General features: G+C 45.5%; 1 protein-coding gene across 4 annotated transcripts in view; it reads left to right on the forward strand.

The window, feature by feature from the left end:
• SLC24A3 (solute carrier family 24 member 3) overlaps positions 1-18,221 on the forward strand; it is a 111,349-nt gene that overhangs the window by 82,842 nt on the left and 10,286 nt on the right. Inside the window, exons 9-16 of one of the 4 annotated variants that reach the window (XM_059840644.1) lie at positions 524-577; positions 2,119-2,264; positions 4,779-4,939; positions 5,497-5,770; positions 7,080-7,246; positions 8,076-8,190; positions 9,026-9,138; positions 17,412-17,477. In XM_059840644.1, coding sequence (XP_059696627.1) covers positions 524-577; positions 2,119-2,264; positions 4,779-4,939; positions 5,497-5,770; positions 7,080-7,246; positions 8,076-8,190; positions 9,026-9,138; positions 17,412-17,477 — 1,096 coding nt within the window. Of the gene's footprint in view, positions 1-523; positions 578-2,118; positions 2,265-4,778; positions 4,940-5,475; positions 5,771-7,079; positions 7,247-8,075; positions 8,191-9,025; positions 9,139-17,411; positions 17,478-18,221 lie in introns of all 4 variants that reach the window. The other 3 variants (XM_059840643.1, XM_059840646.1, XM_059840647.1) reach the window with 3 other exon arrangements.

Here is an 18,221-nt window from a genome sequence, read left to right on the forward strand (position 1 = left end):
CAAATGTCATTATTCCATTAGTTTGACACAGGAACAGCCGAGGGAAAAAACCTGTCAGTATCTAATCAGCAGTTGGAATTGCTGCCTGCTGTATTCTTAGCACTCACTGGCTTTACAAAACCCAGCATCCTGCTCTACACTCCTGCAGGCAGAGCAGAGTGGCTGCTCCCCTCCCTTGGCCATATCCCATGGTCATTGTCCTTAGGGAAGTGTTGGTGGTCCTTGGGTGTGTGATTTGCTCACTGTACTCCTGGGTTTTGTCACTTGTTCTTAGCTGACAGGTCACTTTGGCCAAGTAAAATCACAGAAGTCAAGAAAACAAAGGAGGCATCATGCATGGATGTGTGAGCCATTTCTTTGTGCATCCTTTTTATAGAGGAATGTTAAGGCAGCCCGGGAGGGTCAAGCCTTTCTGCATGCTTGTGGCATGTCTGGCATGTCAGAAACACGGGGGAGTGGCTGAAGAGAGGGAGTGCTGATGCCATGCCCTGCTCTGACGTGTTTGTGTTGCTCTTGTTTCCAGGTGGGAGTCCTTAGTCTTAGTGCTGATGTATGTCATCTACATCTTTATAATGAAGTAAGTCAAATGTGCCCTCAGCTTATCTAAATTCTAAGGCTCCTTGTTCCCCTTGCCTCACCCAGCCCTTACCACAAGAAGAAAAAACAGCTTCCAGTTCTGCCAGAGGAGGTTTAGCTTGACTATTAGGGAAAATTTCTTCACCAAAAGGGTTGTCAGGTGCAGGAACAGGCTGCCCAGGCCAGTGGTGGAATCACTATCCCTGAAGGGGTTTAAAAAAGTGCTTAGGGACATGGCTTAGCAGTGGGCTTGGCAGTGCTGAATGAACACTGGACTGGATGATTGTGGAGGTTTTTTCCAACCTGAACTGTCCTGTGAATCTGTGCTTTACGGATCTTGTCCTGTGCCAACTGACCGAGGCTAACAGCAAACCTGTGGCAGAGCAGAGACCTGGATCCATCCTCAAGTCCCACCAGAACAGTCTCTTCTGACTTCACTTGAGCATCCCCACCTGGAAATAAGCAGGAATGAGATTCCAGTCCACTTTTCATGGGTGTGAAGCTCTGAGCAGTTCTTGCTTGCTTGGAGATCTGTGATAAAAGTACAGCACAGCTGGCAGTGATTTTCTGAGTATCTGGCCTGTGTGACTTCTTCCACACAAGTTCTTGCTAGTAAAACTGGTCTGTTCTGCTGTTTTGTTCATCTCCTCCTGTCTTGTTTTCAAAAGCCAGTGGAAAGGAAACCCAGATTCAAACTGGAACATTCAACAAAGCCTTCCAGCTGCCAAACACACCAGTGGTCTTGTCTCCACAAGTAAGACTAGAGATTTGTTTTGAAATGATGAATAGAGTAATATTGTGAGAGCAATTCTCAGTGAGAACAGCAAAACACTCAGGCTGGCTGAAGGGAACACAAGTCAGAATTCATCTATTAATTAGAAATTTTGACATGGAGGGTAGTTTTCTACTCTTGGAACAATTAACTGACCAGCAAGACAGTTGTAATGTGTGCATTTTTTTTTTTCTAAAAACAGCACTGTAGTGTGAACAGGCTTTTCAGAGCTGTTTGGATATAGCTTGAAAGGTTGTCAGCCTAATTAGGGACCTCTGCCAGGTGTTTTTAGGGGTCTACCCTTGCCCCTGAGTGTCATGGGGAGAGCCTTGGCTCATATTTGTGTCAGCTCCCAGATGCTCCAAGAAGCAAGGGTTATTTCCCACCCCTACTAAAGTTGAGATGAATCTAGCATAAGGTGTTGTGTTTCTGGGTTGAATCTTCCTGGTAAAGTAGTGCTGATACTCAGGTGTGATTGTGTGATAAAGAATATACTTGGATGATGGCAAGCAAAGATTATTCATGATACAGAATATTCATCACACCTAACACAAACATGCATGTCATTCAAGATCCATAGCTTTTACCTTTCACAGCCTTCTGGGTATAGAGAGACTGTGTGATGTACAATTTAGCTGGAGCTCTGGGATCCTCCTTAAATCCAGAGCAGTTTGCTTCCCTCCCTCAGCTGTATTGCAGAGGACACAAGGCTAGGAAAAGAAGACAGTCAAGAATTAAAGGTACATCCTGAGTTTATTTTGTTTGTGCAGGTACAACTCAACCATACATCACTTTTTTGAGAGGAAGACAAAAAACTCTGCCAATATGGTGAATGGTTTAGCAAGTAACACAGAGATGGATGACAACAGCAACTGTGATGCCACAGTGGTGTTACTAAAGAAAGGTAACTGTTCCAGTAAGTCACCCTGTCACTTGCATCATTCTGGGTGTTCTCTCCCTGCTCACATGGGGGGAACTGCTGCTCCCTTGTAGGCCACGAAACAGGAGGGGGCAGGTGGTCCTTTTGGAACCCCTCTCCCAGATGGTGGTCATGTTGTGGTGATCCCAGCCACCACAGCCTGTACCACTGGAGGTGGCTGAGGCCTCTGGTGGCTGATTCTTGCTGCTGGACAAGTTGCTTGGCTGCAAGGACTCCTTCAAGCCCAGGGGCTGCTTATCTAGCCTGTTACAGCCATTTTAATTCCTCCTGTGGGCGCTGTTTCTCTGCACTGAAGTTGCTCAGTTACAGCATGTCCAGTTAAATTTAACTCCACTCCAAAGGGACATCAACTGAGCAAGAAAAAAGGCCCTACTTAGAGGAGTGTGCACTTATCCCCAGTGAAGGAAGGGTGGGGGCTCTGTGTGGGGCTGGGTACTGTGCTCCTACTGCACATGCTGGCCTTACCATGCACAACTTTTCCATGCAAGTGGTCTTTAAGGGTATTTCACTTTGGCTGAAATCTGTTCCAGTTTGGCTTTAGTCATGATCATGCATAAAAATGGTTTTATTTCTTCAGCTTAAAAAAAAATTCCCCATCCCATAGCTCAGCAGCAGTTGTTCAATGTCTGCATTTGCAAGGATGTCCTAAACTCTATTCATAGTGGATTTATTTTCTTTTAAGCAGTCAATAAGCATGTGCAGTATCTGCTTGGGATGTATATGTACCTGTTCTCAGGAATAATGCATCCCATTTTCCTGAGGCACTGACTTAGCCTGAAAAGAAGCTCCATCTTGTCAAAATCAGTCCTGGTCTCTGACCACAGATGGGCTGCCTCTTTTGTTCAGCTAGTCTACCAAAAAACCCCAACCAACCAACCAAAAATAGGTCTCTTTTCCTGCAAATGGGGCTTGAGAGGCACAGTCTGTATATACAGCAAGCAGTTAAGCATGAAATGTAGTGGGGGTTGATTTGCAGCAGCAAATGAGTCTGCCAGCTCTCAGTTACAGGCCTGTTGCAGAGGGAAGGCTTTCACCAGTGCTCTACACTGATTTGGAGAAGCTGCTTTTTTGGGGATGGCTCTCTGTTGCCTGGAGCTCTCCACAGCAGAACTATGCTGGCAATTCTGTACCAGGAAAGCTGGATTGGGAAAACTCAGTGAGCACAAACTCAGGCCTTGCACATCCAACTTTACCCAGTGGGATTTGGTTTAAATGTTCCCACAGTGGGTTTTTTGCATGGTCTGCAGATAACTTTTTGATTTGGACACTTGTGGTCACTCACACTGGCCCAGGAAGGAAGATGAAAGGATTGCTTCATCTTCTTGCAGATTGTTCCTGTATTTCCTGGGGACTGGGCCATGGGAGGCCAGGAAGGGCAAGTGGTGCTGCTTTGTGTCCCAGCCAGGGGTACAGGGCCACCAACAGCACCTGCTGCAATGGGGTGCCTGGGGATTTCAGACACTGTTTGTCTTCTGAGGCCTTTTCTGAAACCTTTTCTGAACAGAGGACCAAAAAGTCTGAAACAGAAAGATTTCTGTGTTTGGCAGTTTTTCCAGGTGCCATTCAACAAGTGCCAGTGTGGAAAAACTCACAAGGAAAAGCTGTGTGGTTGGTATTTGTTGTTGGTTTGCATATTTATTTTTTTAATATGGAGGAGCTCACATATCTACCCTATTCCATGGAAGCCTCAGTAGGCAAAAAAAAAAAGTGACATAAAGGCTGAGGAGATAGTCTTACAGAAGACTAACAATGATGGTTAAAAATGGTAATGCCACAAAACATCTGCCAGTGTTTAACACTGGTTTTAATAAAGCTGTGCAGAAGTGTGTTGGATAAGGCCTCAGGTTTCCCTGCTGCCAAGTCCCAGTCCTGGCACAGAATTCACAGCCCAGGGTGTCATCCAGGTGATGGAAGGATGAACCCCTGAGGCAGTGGGCATTGGTACTGTGCTCCAGGTGGAGCACGATCCAGGGACCGGCCTCTGTCTCCCTGTCCCTTTGCTCCCACACTGTGGATTGCTCAGGCACGTGCAGTTGGTGCTGGATTTGGTGGCAGTTCCCAGCCATGAGCTGCAAGCCCAGGGTGCAGGAATGTTCTTTTCATTTGTATTGGTACCTTGCAGGAACACAACAGTGGATGATGAGGACAGTATCCTCACAGAGGTGCAGGTTGCTGGAAGTAGCTGCCTTGGTGGGATAGCTGCTGTTGAAGCAGTGGTGTGTCTAACACAGGCCTGTGATGAAATGTGCAGAGCAGATTTAGTTCCTGTAAGGAGCATGAGTGGTCATACTTTGTTAAAACCAGGAATATAAGGTGTGTAGAAGGCAGAAATTAAAGACAGATGAGGCCTGTTTGGAATGGTGTAGCTGAAGGAATGGTACTTACAGAGAACTTCTGGAATTTATGGGTTCCTTCTTTTTAGAACCACATAGAGCAGAGGAAGAGACTGCTGGAAGAAGGCCTCAATTTGTTTTTGTTCCTTGGCTGCAGGAAATTTCCACCGTAAAGCCTCAGTGATCATGGTTGATGAGCTGCTCTCTGCCTACCCACACCAGCTTTCATTTTCCGAGGCTGGGCTCCGGATCATGATAACCAGCCATTTCCCTCCCAAAACACGTCTCTCCATGGCCAGCCGCATGTTAATCAATGAGGTGTGTCTTTTATCTCCCCCACCTGCCCTGCTCCTCCTGAATTTGCATTTTCCTGTAGTGATGTTTAGTTTGAAATGCAACTCTGGTGTTTCTTCCTGATCCCTGATAGGGCTCTCTCAGATTTTATCCTTCTGACACTGACTTCACTGAATGTCCCCTGCTTTCTGTGCCCGTGGAGATTTTAGCAGAGGTTGTTATGTAGCTGTTGTAGCCCTTACATGTAGCTGTTGCTCACAGGAGGTGCCCTCTGCATAGATATGTTTAATAATATGGTACGACCCCGAGACTGCACTTAGTGTGTCACTGGTCTTGGAGTACTCCTGGAGTCAATTCCACAGCTGCTGGACCTTCTCTTGTAAAAGTTGTACATGTGAGATTTTCCTGGTGGTCTGCAAGCAAGCATCGTGTTGTACCTGTTTAAAAGAATTCTTTTTGCTTTTAAAGATAAATTTTTAAAGACTTCTACACACCTCTCTTTCTCTGTTCCTCCCTTTTGCTTAAAAAAACCTCAAATTTAAAAAAGTCTTATTTTTCAGCGAGCCTGCCTTTATTTACAGAGACAGAGGCTGATCAACAGCAGGACTTACACCAACGGTGAGTCAGAAGTAGCAATCAAAATCCCCATCAAGCACGTGGTGGAGAATGGAACAGGCCCCAGCAACTCTGCCGAGCGTGGCGTGAACGGCACGCGGCGCGACGAGGACGCGGCCGAGGCCAGGAACGAGAACGAGAATGAGGATAATGAGAACAACGAGAACGATGAGGAAGAGGAAGATGATGATGATGATGACGACGACCATGAAGGGCCCTACACACCTTTTGACCTCCCCAGTAAGAAGCTCCTGCGTTTGTGTGGTGTTTGGTTGTGCTGGAAAGCACTGCGGGTGGATGTAGAGGTAGAAGTGTCTCAGAGAGCTTCCATCAGCTGTCACTTGGCAGTGAGGCTCGTGGCCACATGTAAAAGAGATGGGGAACTGGGAAGCAGCAGGAATCTCTCAGGGTGCATACTCATCTGCTGCAGCTCTTGTGTTGGCCCTCTGCTGCTGTTGCAGTAATAGGGGAGATGCAGCAACCTCCTCAGCCCCCAAAACATGGCTCACTCCCTGGAGAGATGGATTTCTGCTTGCTGTAGAGGAAGCTGAGGGTAGCTGGGCTGCTGGCAAGGAGCCTGAGTGAAGGTCAGAGTGAGGACCCACGTGTGCCTCATGCTGCTGAGCACTGCACCTGCAGGATGGGATCTTCTTTTAGCCTAGTGCTTCTTACCATATCAAGGCTCTGGTCCTGAGGTGATCATGATGTATCCCTGTCCTGCCTTTGAGTCACAGTTGCCATAGCTGGCAAGATTGGCTGTGTTGAAGATGAGCTGGAATACTGTAGGGAGTGGTCCTGCCCTTTGCAGTCTAGATACAATTTTGGGAGCTCCTGTTTAGGTCTCACTCAAATAGCATTTTTGTAGTTTGAGTGAGGAAAAGACCTGAGCCTTAAAGAGAGTAGTTTAGATGTCCTATGGACTTTCATAGTATGTGAAAGGCTGGACCTCTTTAGATCTCTGGTTCCAACCTCTGCTCAGAGCAGGTCTTCCTCCAAGCCTGTGTCCAGTTGAATTTTATTATCTATAAAGATGGACATCCCACAGACTTTGAGTACCTGTTCCAATGTTTGACACACCCCCCACCCCCCCCACCCCCCCAACTTTAGTAGGAAGAAAAAGAGAAAATGCACAATTTAGTGTACTATCTGTTCTGAATTTCCCTTATTGGAAGTTGAGTCCATTGGCTTTTGTAACAAGGAATTTTGTAATTCCCTTGTGAAGGGCCTGCCTCCATCTTTTCTGTACCCTCCCATTAGGTGATTGAAGGTGAATCAGATCTCATTTTTGGACTTGCATTTTATGGGTGTTTGTAAGAACTTGAGTAGGGAGCCCATGTGGTCTGACCTGTTACTTAAACTCTCAGGGAGCCCCTTCATACTCCTGTGCCTGTCTCTGCCCTCCTATCTGCCATCACATCATTATCTTCTGAACAAGGAATGGCATGTTGGCAAAGCAGGCTGAGGTGTCCCTGGCATCTTGTTTGCACATGCTAACAAAATAATAGCATTCTGAAATGTGATTGTTTCCCTTTGTTTTGTTGTTTGGCAGCTGGCAAGATGGAGATGTTGAAGTGGGTCTTCACATGGCCCTTGAGTTTTGTCCTGTACTTCACAGTGCCCAACTGTAACAAACCCCACTTGGAAAAGTGGTTCATGGTCACCTTTGCCTCTTCTACCCTGTGGATTGCAGCTTTTTCTTACATGATGGTGTGGATGGTACGTACCACTGCCTGGGAGAAGGAGGAGTGGGTTTGGCAGTCTAGAGAAATGCATAGGAAGTTCTACACACCTGAATTTTCAGGTGAGAGACCCTAGGTTTGCTTCTATTTCTTTTGGACCTGTCCGCACTCAGAGAAGAAAATTAGGGGCCAGTAGCCATGGCCTTTGAGCTTGATTTAGGGCTTGCATTTCATCCAGATTCTTTACCTTGGGCAACAGTTACAGCTGCAGCAGTGGAATGTCTCCTAGTCCTGCAGGGTAGTGTGAGGGGTGCTGAGTGACAGTCTGGCCACAGCAACTTTTCATTCTCTTGGAGCAAGCAAGCTCAAGAGACATGGAGTTGTGAGTGATAACCCTTTGAGCTTAGCATGAACAGTAGCATGACATTCAGTCAAATTCCTGCAGAACTAGAGCCAAAGGGTGGTTTTGTGTCTGCTTAGCTAGTATTGGTATATAATAAAGTTTACAAACCTCATCCAGGCTAGTATTTGTATATAATAATGTTTACAAACCTCATCCAAGATCAGGAGGCAGTTACCCAGGGTGGTGAGCCGCCTTACAGTCTCTTTCCCAGATTAGTATCAGGAAAACTGTGGATGAAATGTATGGAACAACTAACCTGAGAGGGTACACAGCAGGTGAGTGCTATCCCCTGCCAGTTGATGAATATACCAAAAATGCTTGTCACTGCCTCTATTTGAAGGAAGTGTGAGTTTGCACTGGGAGATACCCTCTGTCTCACATTATCTTGCAGATTTGGGCCAAGTTGGTGTCAGGTCTTAATTCTTGTAAACAGCTTGACAGTTTTATTTCATACTCTCCTTAGGTGACAATCATTGGGTACACACTGGGAATTCCAGACGTGATCATGGGCATCACTTTCTTGGCAGCAGGAACCAGCGTGCCAGACTGCATGGCCAGCCTTATCGTGGCCAGGCAAGGTGGGTCATTGCAGGGATGGCATCCTGCTGTGGAGCTGTGTCCTGACATTCTGCTCCTCCTCGGGTAGCACAGATGTTTCCTCAGCAGGAGAATATCCAGAGCTCTTTCCACAAGCGTGGAATTTGAAATAAGTTGTGCTGCTATTGCAAAGCAGTTAACAGGGTCTCAACAGAAGTGTGGAACAAGTTCTGGCAGTATTGTCAGCTTCAAGCCTTCCTCAGTAACCACAGTAGTTTTCTTAATTTGAATATCAGTGGTATAGAACTATTTAATGGCATAAGAATCTTTCAGGTCACCTTCCAGCTTTTCTTCACAGTCATAAGGACTGGAAGATAGTACTCTTTTTAAGGAAAGCAGCTCCCCCATATTTGTGGCCCTTGCAGCAGGTGTGTAAAGAGGAAAAGCAAGTAGCCAGTACTGCTTTGGGGAGCAAAACCACTGGCTTGTCACTGAAATAAGCAGCTGCTGAAGAGACCACTCAAGGACCTTTGGCAATTAATCCAGTACAGAAGCTCATGTGTCATGGTCACGGTAGAGGGTCAAAAGTCCCCCTGAGCATGGCACCAGGGGGCTGGCAGGTCACAGCCAGCACAGCAGGTCCCCTCAGCAGCAGAGGATTAGTGGAGGAGAATTCTCAGATGATCCTGGAAGGTGGATTAAGCCCCTTTAAGCCTGCTGGCCTTTTATGATGGGGGGCAAAGGGAAGGGAGGGAATGAGGGGCATCTTCCACAAATCTTGCCCTTAATTGGAGGAAATTGCCTGGATGACCTCAGATTAAAACTGTAGGACTTTTCTGAAGCATGTCTGAGTGTTTGTGGTTTCCATTCCTGCAGGTATGGGGGATATGGCCGTGTCCAACTCCATTGGAAGCAATGTTTTTGATATTTTAATTGGCCTAGGCCTTCCGTGGGCTTTGCAGACCCTAGCAGTGAATTATGGATCATACGTAAGTCCTACATTTGTTCACATCATTGTTTCTTATTATTTATTTACTTATTTATTTTTAATAAGCCAGATCTGTCTAGGAAGAAAAAAAGTCCAAAATTCTGTGGATTTTATTTGAAAAACAAGTAATTTTCTCTGTTACCATATGGGAAAAGTAGAAATTGTCACTGGACATTTCCCATCCTTTTGAGGACAAATTCTTCCATTTCTTCCTTGAAGACAGAAGTCTTTGTTGAAGTAAGCTAGCTTACTAGAGTGCACTGGATGTTCATACTCTTGAATATATTCCAAGTAAGAATTACTCTGTTTTTAATAAGGCAGGGGGGATAAACACACAGGTGAAATATAAAATGTAAATGAGATCTGTAGGGCTTTCACTAAGAAAAATTCTGGCATTACTAAACTGTTAACACACTGCAAAGTGAAGGAAGCTGTTCAATAATTGGATGTTTCAGAGCGTGACCATCAGCAGGAAACTCTGCAGAGCTTTCCTGTTTAAGACAAAACTACCAAACACCAATGAACTTATCCTTTACTTCCCAAGTGATAAAAGAGCCATCCTCTGCCCTAGAGTTGCTGCAAGGTTCCTTCTGAGATGTAAAAGCAGGAGATGCCACAGAGTTCTGGAGGGGAGTCGCTGTGGCTATTGTTGTTACCTGGAGACAGCAGTGTAGGGCAGAGAGAAGCCTGTTGGCTACAGTCACTGAGTGAATGCAAAGTTAAAAGGCAGGAGAATGACAGAAATTATGAACTTGACAAGTACCTCTCGAGATTGTCTAGTCCCCAGCCCTCTGCTCAAAGCTGGGGCAGCTAGAGCAGAATGCTTAGGACCTTGTCCTGTTGGATCTTGAGTACCTCCAAGGATGGAGTCTGCACAGCCCCTCTCAGCAGTCTGCTTTGTTTTTTAACCACTCTCAACAGTCAAAATCATTCTTATATAATAATGGGATTTCTGTATTTAAAATTGTGTGGTTCCTCTTGTCCTTTCAATGGATGTCGTTCAGAAGAGTCTGGCTGCACCTTCTCTGTGTTCTCCTATCAGGTGTTTATGCACATGGCTAAGATCCCCCTGAATCTTCTCTAGGCTGAACAGTCACAGCTCTTTCAGCTTCTCTGTATGTCAGATGCTGCCATCCCTTAAATCTTCCTTGTGGTCCTCCACTGGACTTGCTCCAAGAAGTCCATATCTTCCTTGAGGAGCCCAGAACTGGGCCAAGCACTCCAGATGTGAGCAGAGAAGGATCATCTTTCTCTTCCTACTGGCAGCACTTCTCCTGATGTTGTCCAGGATGCTGTTGATGCTCCTTGTCACAGGGGTTGACTTCAGCTTGGTGTCCACCAGGATCAACAGGTCTTTCTTGGCCATGCTGCTTTCCAGCTGGTCAGCCCCATGCTGATATGTGGAGTTATTCCTTCCCAAGTGCAGGGCTTTTCATTTCCCTTTGTGGATATTAATGAGTTTGCTGCCTGCAGATTTTTCCAGCCTGTCCAGCTCCCTCTGTAAGGCAGCACAGTCCTCCAGAGCATGAGCCACCTTCCTTGGTTTTGTATGGGGTGTGAACTTGCTGAGCCTGCTCTCTCCCCATCATCCAGTTCATTAAAAAAGCAGTCCTGACCCCTGGGTAAGGCCCTAGTGACTGGCCCCCAGTTGGGGTTGGAGCACAGTGCTTTGCCTGCTTATCAGGCCATTCCACTGGCCACTTTTCTAGGCTGTTCTTCCTCTGTTTGTCTCTGAGGATGTTTGAGATAATGCCAGAAGCCCTGCTAAAGTCAACATAAACAGTGTCTGTTGTGCTCCCCTCACCCAGCAAGTCCCCCTCATCCTACACGGCTGTCAGGCAGGGTCAGCGGGATTTCCCCTCCATAAATTAACATGTCTGTCCTTTGTGTATTCAGAAGTGGTTCCCATGATCATGTGCTCTGTCATCTTCCCAGGGATCAAGGTCAGGCTGACCAGCCTTTAGTTCCTCAGATCTTCCCTCTTCTTGAATCTAGGAGTGCTACAAGGAAGCAGTGCTGTAGGAATAAAATCCCTTTCTTTAATGAGCAATTTATCTGTAGCCCATCTATATTTTTGTGAAAAAGGTTGAAAACACGTGGCTGAACAGAAGCAGCCAGCTTTCAGAGAGGCATAACAGTATTACTACTGTTTTGCATACCCAAAATGTCCATTGCACTGTGTGATCACATGGTTAGAAAAGGCAATCTTGGAAGCTGCCCCACAATTAGCAAAAGAGAGTTTCCTCAGTTTTCACTTGCTGTTCCTGGATTTCTCGCCAAATTCTTGGGTAATTGGACTTTAAAACAAAGCAAGCCCCCTTTCACCACCCTGTTATAGTAATTAATTTTTGAAGTATTACTACATTGCTAGCAAAGGCTGGCATTAGCTGGGTCAGGTGTACCTTGGTGACAGTGCCCAGAGCTCCAAGATGCTGGTTGTTATTCCAGGAGTGTGGCCATCACCCCTGGCACCCAGGTCAGAGGGGGGAGCTCCAGTTCCTGAGGTCTGTCAGGCTGAGCCTTGGGCTGCTTGCCTTGCAGGCCCTGCTAACTGCCCTGGGGCTTGTGGGCTCAGGCCAGCCTGGTTGTCCACTGAACATCACTGTGGGTCAGAAGAATTAGGTGATTTCTGGGCTAATAGTACAGGATTTAGTACTGCTCCTTTGGTGTTTGGCAGGACCCAAACGTGTCTCTGTAGTATCTCCTCCAACAGGGGAACTCCTCAAAGCAGTCTTTATAAGTGGCTTCACATGGAATTGGGACTTCTTTAAACAAGCTTACTCAATGTGAGGGTGTCTGAGTGGGGAAAAGGCAGCTTTGTGATCTTACAGAAGGAGTCAGGAAAAGAGCAAGAGGGGGACCTGTCAGAGAGACAAATGGGCTTGCTGGAGTCACAGTAGGTGAGTGCCAGAACTGGAAATAAGCTGTGAATCCCTGGAGACACCTCCTGGTGCTGGGTTGCTAAATCCCATTTTGATCGAGTGCCTCTCTTCTGACTGCTGCTTCCCCAGCCCCAGTTTATGCTTCAGCTCAGTATTTATTCTGTTCTGCCTTCCTTATTACAGGGAGGGAGAGGAAAACCATCTTATGATTCTCAGGCTGCATCTTGGAAGCATCTGTCACCTGGTCTAGAGAAGGAGATCTTCCTTCTGGCTTCCTGCTTTATATGAAACATCTTCCCCTAGGATGTGGTTACACTGCAAGTGCCTCACCCTTTGCCTTCAGCTCAAGTGTCAGTTCCAGAATTCCTGGCTTGGACCAATCCACTGACCCTTTTTCCATAAAAAGGCAGATCTATTCAGGATTAAACTTTCCACATCAGATCCCTTCTGTTTTTACAATGCCAAGTCTTTAACCCAACCATATGTTTATTATTTCAAGGGTCCTTGTTTCTGAACACTCATTAATGTCTAGGTACTAACTCTGCCTTCCCCTGCTTCCCACTGGAGCTTTCACCTCCACTGCTCACTTGCCACCCTCTTGCAGCAGCTCTCACCTTCTGTTATGTACACAGCTAATCTGGCAGGCCAGCAGGGCTTTTGGAGGAAAAGCAGCATCCCTCTGGACCTTGAGAGTCCTTTGACATATTCACTCTCTCCTCTCTTCCAGCACTGAGTCCTGGACACGTTGCTGACTCTGTAATCCAGTAAGCATCCTTCCCCAGTGCACCTGGCATATGCAGAGTGGAAAAATGTTTGCTCCTTATCTACCAGCCAGTTGCTTTCCTCTGGAATTTTTTTTTTTTTTTTTTTTTTGCATGTAAACCAGACATCATCCAGGAGTATTTCAGAGAACAGGAATTTTAGCCTAAGGATAAAAAGCCATGTTGTTTTGATCACGTCAGCATTTGGGAGTATAATCACGTCAGTCCAATTTGCTCCTTTGCCTGATAACTTCAGGCAGTTTCAGCAAAATTTGACAGTGCATTAGAAGTCTGAGAGACCTGATATTCCTTCCACACAAACAAGCAGCTTGAGACAGCAGGAATAATCCCAGTGCAATCATATTTAGGCATCAGAGGATCCAGAGGGGGAAGCAAATGCTTGCAAAGCACAGATGGAGATGGGAAGCCTCACTGCTTTGCTCCTTGCCGACCAGTTGATTTTCACTGGTTAAATTCCAAGGCACTAGGGTGAATGGTACATTAGGACAAAGCTGGCTCCCTGGCTTTGTGGCAGAGAGGTTATTGGGATGATGATGCTGTAGTAGAGCAAAAGTGTCCCTGCCAATCCTCCTGTCATTACAGGAGTTCTCTCCAGCTATAGCTCCTGCATGACACTCTGAGTGGCCATGTGCAGCACTCCAGGTGTGTACCCTCTGCAAAATGAATTTTGTGATATGGTGCAAAACAGGGACACTTTCTTAGGAGTCTAAAAACAGGTTTAGGAAGGAAATTCCATTTAAACGTGCATCAGTGTTTGAAGTTCCAGTTTGCTTAGACTGCTGTCTCATAACAAGACCTCAGGAATGCAGGATTTAGACTGATTTTCCACTGCTAGGCAGAGACACTGAAGGAGAAGGATACCCAGACATAAAGAAGACCTGCAGCTTTTTCAGCTGAGAGACTGGAAACAAAGCATAGTCCTTCTGAAATTCCTTACTGGGGTAATTTCTGTCATATTAAGGCCCTGAAGCAAAGCCAGTGTGGGTTTTGGCAATAGCTCCTTGTTTTCCCTTAAGCAGCTGCCAGAAAAGAACTTAAGAATAGAATAACTTTTATATCCATTGTTTTTCCTCTGCTGTTTGGCTTCATCCTTGGTTACCACAGCAGCATGGGAATGGCTGGAGCTGGTGGCAGCCTCTTTGCATTTGCTGCACAAGCAGCAGGAAGGTGGCCCCCCTCAAACTCTGACAGGGGAGGCTGTGAATGTGCAAACCTTCTGTGCATGATCAGCCAGAACAGCATTCTTCTGCCTGGCTTCAGCCCCTACACACAGGCCAGTCCTCAAAGGGGAGTTTGGGAATATTGATTTTTCCTCCTTGCAGTGTGAGGGAGTGCTTCTCCTGCAGCCTGTTTTCTCTTGGGGAAGAGGCATTTCCTATTCTTAAATGAGCAGGGGACTGGACTTTTCCTTATGCAATTAAAAGAACTCCAGCTGAGACTCTTTTCCAGTCTTTGCCAAAATCTGAAATTATCTCCTCCCTTACTGTGAGTTTTGAATGTTTTGCTGCCCTTGTTTTCCCTGAACCTGCACATCTTCACATATCCCAAGGAAATGTATTCTGTTGCCTCTTGCAGGAAATGCCACTTGTCTCATGAGAGGGCTGCTTGACTATTTCTGCCCTAATTTGACAGATCAAGGACACATTTTTCTTGAGCTTTTGTTTCAAATTTCAGAATCTTCTGGGCTTCTGTGCTCATAATTAAAAGTCATGATGAGAAATGGGGTAGGCTGGTGATTAGCAGAGGAGTGGAATCAGTTAAATCTGTATTTCCAGAGCTGTAGACTCATGGGAAATTTGTGAAACAGCAGTGGGTAGTGCAGAGTCAAATTCAGGAAAAGAAAGGGTTTGTCAGGAAGCTCATTTGGCTGAACTAGATACACATTACAGCTGGAATTTCTGGAAGAAGTGCAACTGTTTGAGTCAAAAAATATTCCTGGTGAGCTCAAAGTACTGGAAAAAGTGTGCAGAATTCCAGATGCTTCTACTGAGGCCCAGGAGGTGATGGATGCATGGCACCTCCCTGCCATGGAGCAGGTAGAAAAGGGGTAGAAAAGGACAGAAACCACATGTGAAAAGGGCTATAAAACAATTGAGAAGCAAATAGGGAATAACAGGAGGACAGCTGGAACAAGTGGACATTGATGTAAGCCTGCTCCTGTGAGGGGAACTTCGTGCTCACACTGCAGAAGGAGTTGCCACATTTGCTTGGCCCACACAGGAACAGCATGATATGTGTGGCTCTTACACTGGTAAAGCTGCTGTAAATAATTAACATACATTTTCTGCTTTTGAATTAATCCCTAATGGCATCTTTTATTCCCCTAAATGACCTCCCAAGGAAGAGCCTTGCAGATAGTCTGAAGGAAGCAGCACCAAACATCTCTTTTTTGATGCACTGTCCTCAGCAAATTAGACACAGAGGCCTTTGGAATGCTCTGCTGGTTTTCTGGAGCATGAAGTTGTAACTGAGAAGCAGTGTTAAGGTTAAATTTTTGCACTTTAGGTTAAATTCAGACATTTTCCATGGTAAAATAATTCCATCTTCTTCATTTGCTTCCTTTTCCTGTAGATCCCTTTCCAATGGATACATTTTATACTGACAGTTTTTAAAAATATTTGCACTAGTCAAACAAAATTCCTGACTAAAATTCAGACAGGAATTTATTGTAAAATATTATCTCTTTCCTAGCCAGCTGCTGTTCATTTGGGATGTAGCAGGGAAGGCAGCTTTAAATGTGTATTTTAGTTTCAGTACACAGGGTTAGTGTAGGGCTTTTTAGAACTTGATAAAAATGGAAATGCAAGTTAACTGTTACATGTGGGCATTCTGATGGGTGGGAGCAAGAGAGGAGTGGATGCACAGGAATGACTGAAGCCAAGCAGGCTGGTCCATCTCTGAAGTTTACATTAGCAGTGGGATCATGACATTTTTCATCTTCAGTTATGCAGACAGTCCCAAAATCAGTCTTCATGCCCTGAAGCAATCCAAAGCCTCCATTTCTTTGAGCAGTCTGATGAGAATATTGGATTTAACATGGAATGGCCATAAGGGTGTAATGGTCCTGCTGTCCCTTAGAGCACATTCATCCTAAAGAAATCTTCCAGTACCTTTCAGACAAAGTGATCATTGTGGTTGTAGCCTTTTTTATGGTGTCAGCAATCAGTAGGGAAGGGAAGTGTGCCATTTGTGTGTGCTGTTATTTTAACATGTGTAAAGGGAACAGCACAGCTCGGGCAGCACGGATTGGCTTAGAGGATTTGGGGTATGCAGAGAGCAGGGAGTTCCCAATTTTCAGGACTGATCATCCTTTCTGATTCTTCAGGTCAGACTTTCCCCTCAGTGGTCCCTGGGGAGTGAACCTAAATCATTACTCTGGGTTTAGGAGCAGTAGTGGGGTGAAAAGGATTTCCTGGCTGTGGTGCAAAATGATACAAGTGTATCTGCATTCCTGCAATCCTAAAATTGTAGTGCTGCTTGACACATTAGCAGTCCCCACTTCACTTGCAAATGGGATTCTTTATAATCTAACTGGAAGGATGGGAGCACTGAGAAGCCAACCTTTCCTAGAAGGGTGTCCCCTCCTGGAGAAGTGCCTTGAGAGACTCCACTGAGTGCTGCCCTGATGATGCTGCAGGTGATGCTGTTTGATGTCAAATAACAATGCCCAAAAGGAGAATCATTAAGTTCCCCAAGAGAAGGATGAGAAACCAAGGAGAAGTGTGATCCTAGCTGAGGAACAGGATTGGAGAGACAGCTTTACTCCTTGTAGCCTTCCTTTGTAACATTAGGTTTATGTCTCACAAAAATCACATTTTAAAAAGTATTCGGTGCCTTAAAGATGCAGGTGCCTTCCTTAGGTTAGGCTCAAAGCCTCTAAAAGTGGCACTTTAATGGCTTCAGAGCTTTGTGGACCTGCATGTGGAACTGAGAACCTCAGTTCTTCTCTTGGACAGTGACTGTACCTGGGGCTCTGCCATGAAGACAGCTTGCCCAGAGGCTGTGATGTGCCTGCTACACAGCCCTGCAGGCAGGAAGTTGTCTCCTTGTCTGATCTGCCTCAGTGCTAAATCATGTCCAGCCTGTGTTAGTGGGCCATGATGCATTGATGCAGACAATTTTCAGCACCTGAGGCTCTGGTTTTGAGATTACAGACTTGTTCTCTTCACCAAGAGGAGTAAGATTAGGGGAGAAGTAAGGTGAGAGTGGAGAAGAAATCAGGCTCTTATGTGTGTCCTTGTTTATTTTCCCCCCTGTGAAGCATTAATTGGTGACTGAATGCAAAATTTCCTTTCCCCTGTTTGTTCTCACAGGATTCATATAGGAGTTAGAAAATGTCATGATGTAATAGTACAAGGGATGGCAAAGCTCAGGTGAAAGTGGAATGCTGTGAAATGTTGTCAGGTCCTAAGGATGCTCCTCTAATAACACTCCTTCATTGGCAAAATAGGGAGTAGGCAAAGTTATCTACCATGTAATGGTCTGACTTGGCATTTACAGCTTGCAAGCCACTGTTGAGCAGCTCAGCAGTTTAGGATTATGGAAATATAAGCAGAGAGGAATATTGTGTGAAATTGTGAGATGGTTTGATAAACTTCCTTCTTTTACAGATTCGGTTAAACAGCAGAGGACTTATATATTCTGTTGGTCTCCTGCTGGCATCAGTTTTTGTCACAGTATGTATATAGTCTTTTGTTCTTCTTTTCCAAAAGAGGGATTTTTATAGACATTTTCTTCACCTACTCCTTTCTCACCTCCAGCTGAAATGGTGCTTGCAAAGTCTGTTGTTATGGGATAGGGGTGCTCCCTGCTTGAAAAGCTTCCCAAGGCCTTGATTTGGCTCTTTGCAGGAGCTGTCATTCCCACAGGATGACATTCCTGCCTGTGTGTTTTCCATGGGAGGAGCCTGGGTGAGCCTTTAGTAATCATTAGGCATTTCTGTGCTAGGGCTGAAGCAGGTCCCTTGATGCATGATGAGATTCATTCTCTCCTGTGAGACAAGCAGACAAAATGCTGAGCAGGTTGCTTGGCCCTCTCTAGGATCCTTCTGAAATACAACACAGTCCAGAAAAAACAGTGCCTGACAAAGTGTGTTGTTGAAATCAGTACTTGGTGTTCCCTGACCTTACCCAGAAATGATAGAAGAGGAATGATGTGACATCTTCCAAATCTTGAGATGGGAAGGGTGCAATGCACACCAACACAATTCCCACATACACAAGACATTAATTTTTGGTGGGAGCAAACTATGCAAAGTAAAGCAGTCTCAGACTGTGTGACTCTTGATTGAGATGCAGAGGAGCACATGAAGCATTTTGAGTTAAAAAAAACCAAAGGAACCTGGCCTTTAAATCCATTCCTGATGGAATTAAATGGGATTGTTGCCAAAATTAAATTCATTGCAGAAACCTAAGGTGAGG

Source organism: Haemorhous mexicanus, chromosome 3, assembly GCF_027477595.1.
Source record: "Haemorhous mexicanus isolate bHaeMex1 chromosome 3, bHaeMex1.pri, whole genome shotgun sequence".
NCBI lineage: Eukaryota > Metazoa > Chordata > Aves > Passeriformes > Fringillidae > Haemorhous > Haemorhous mexicanus.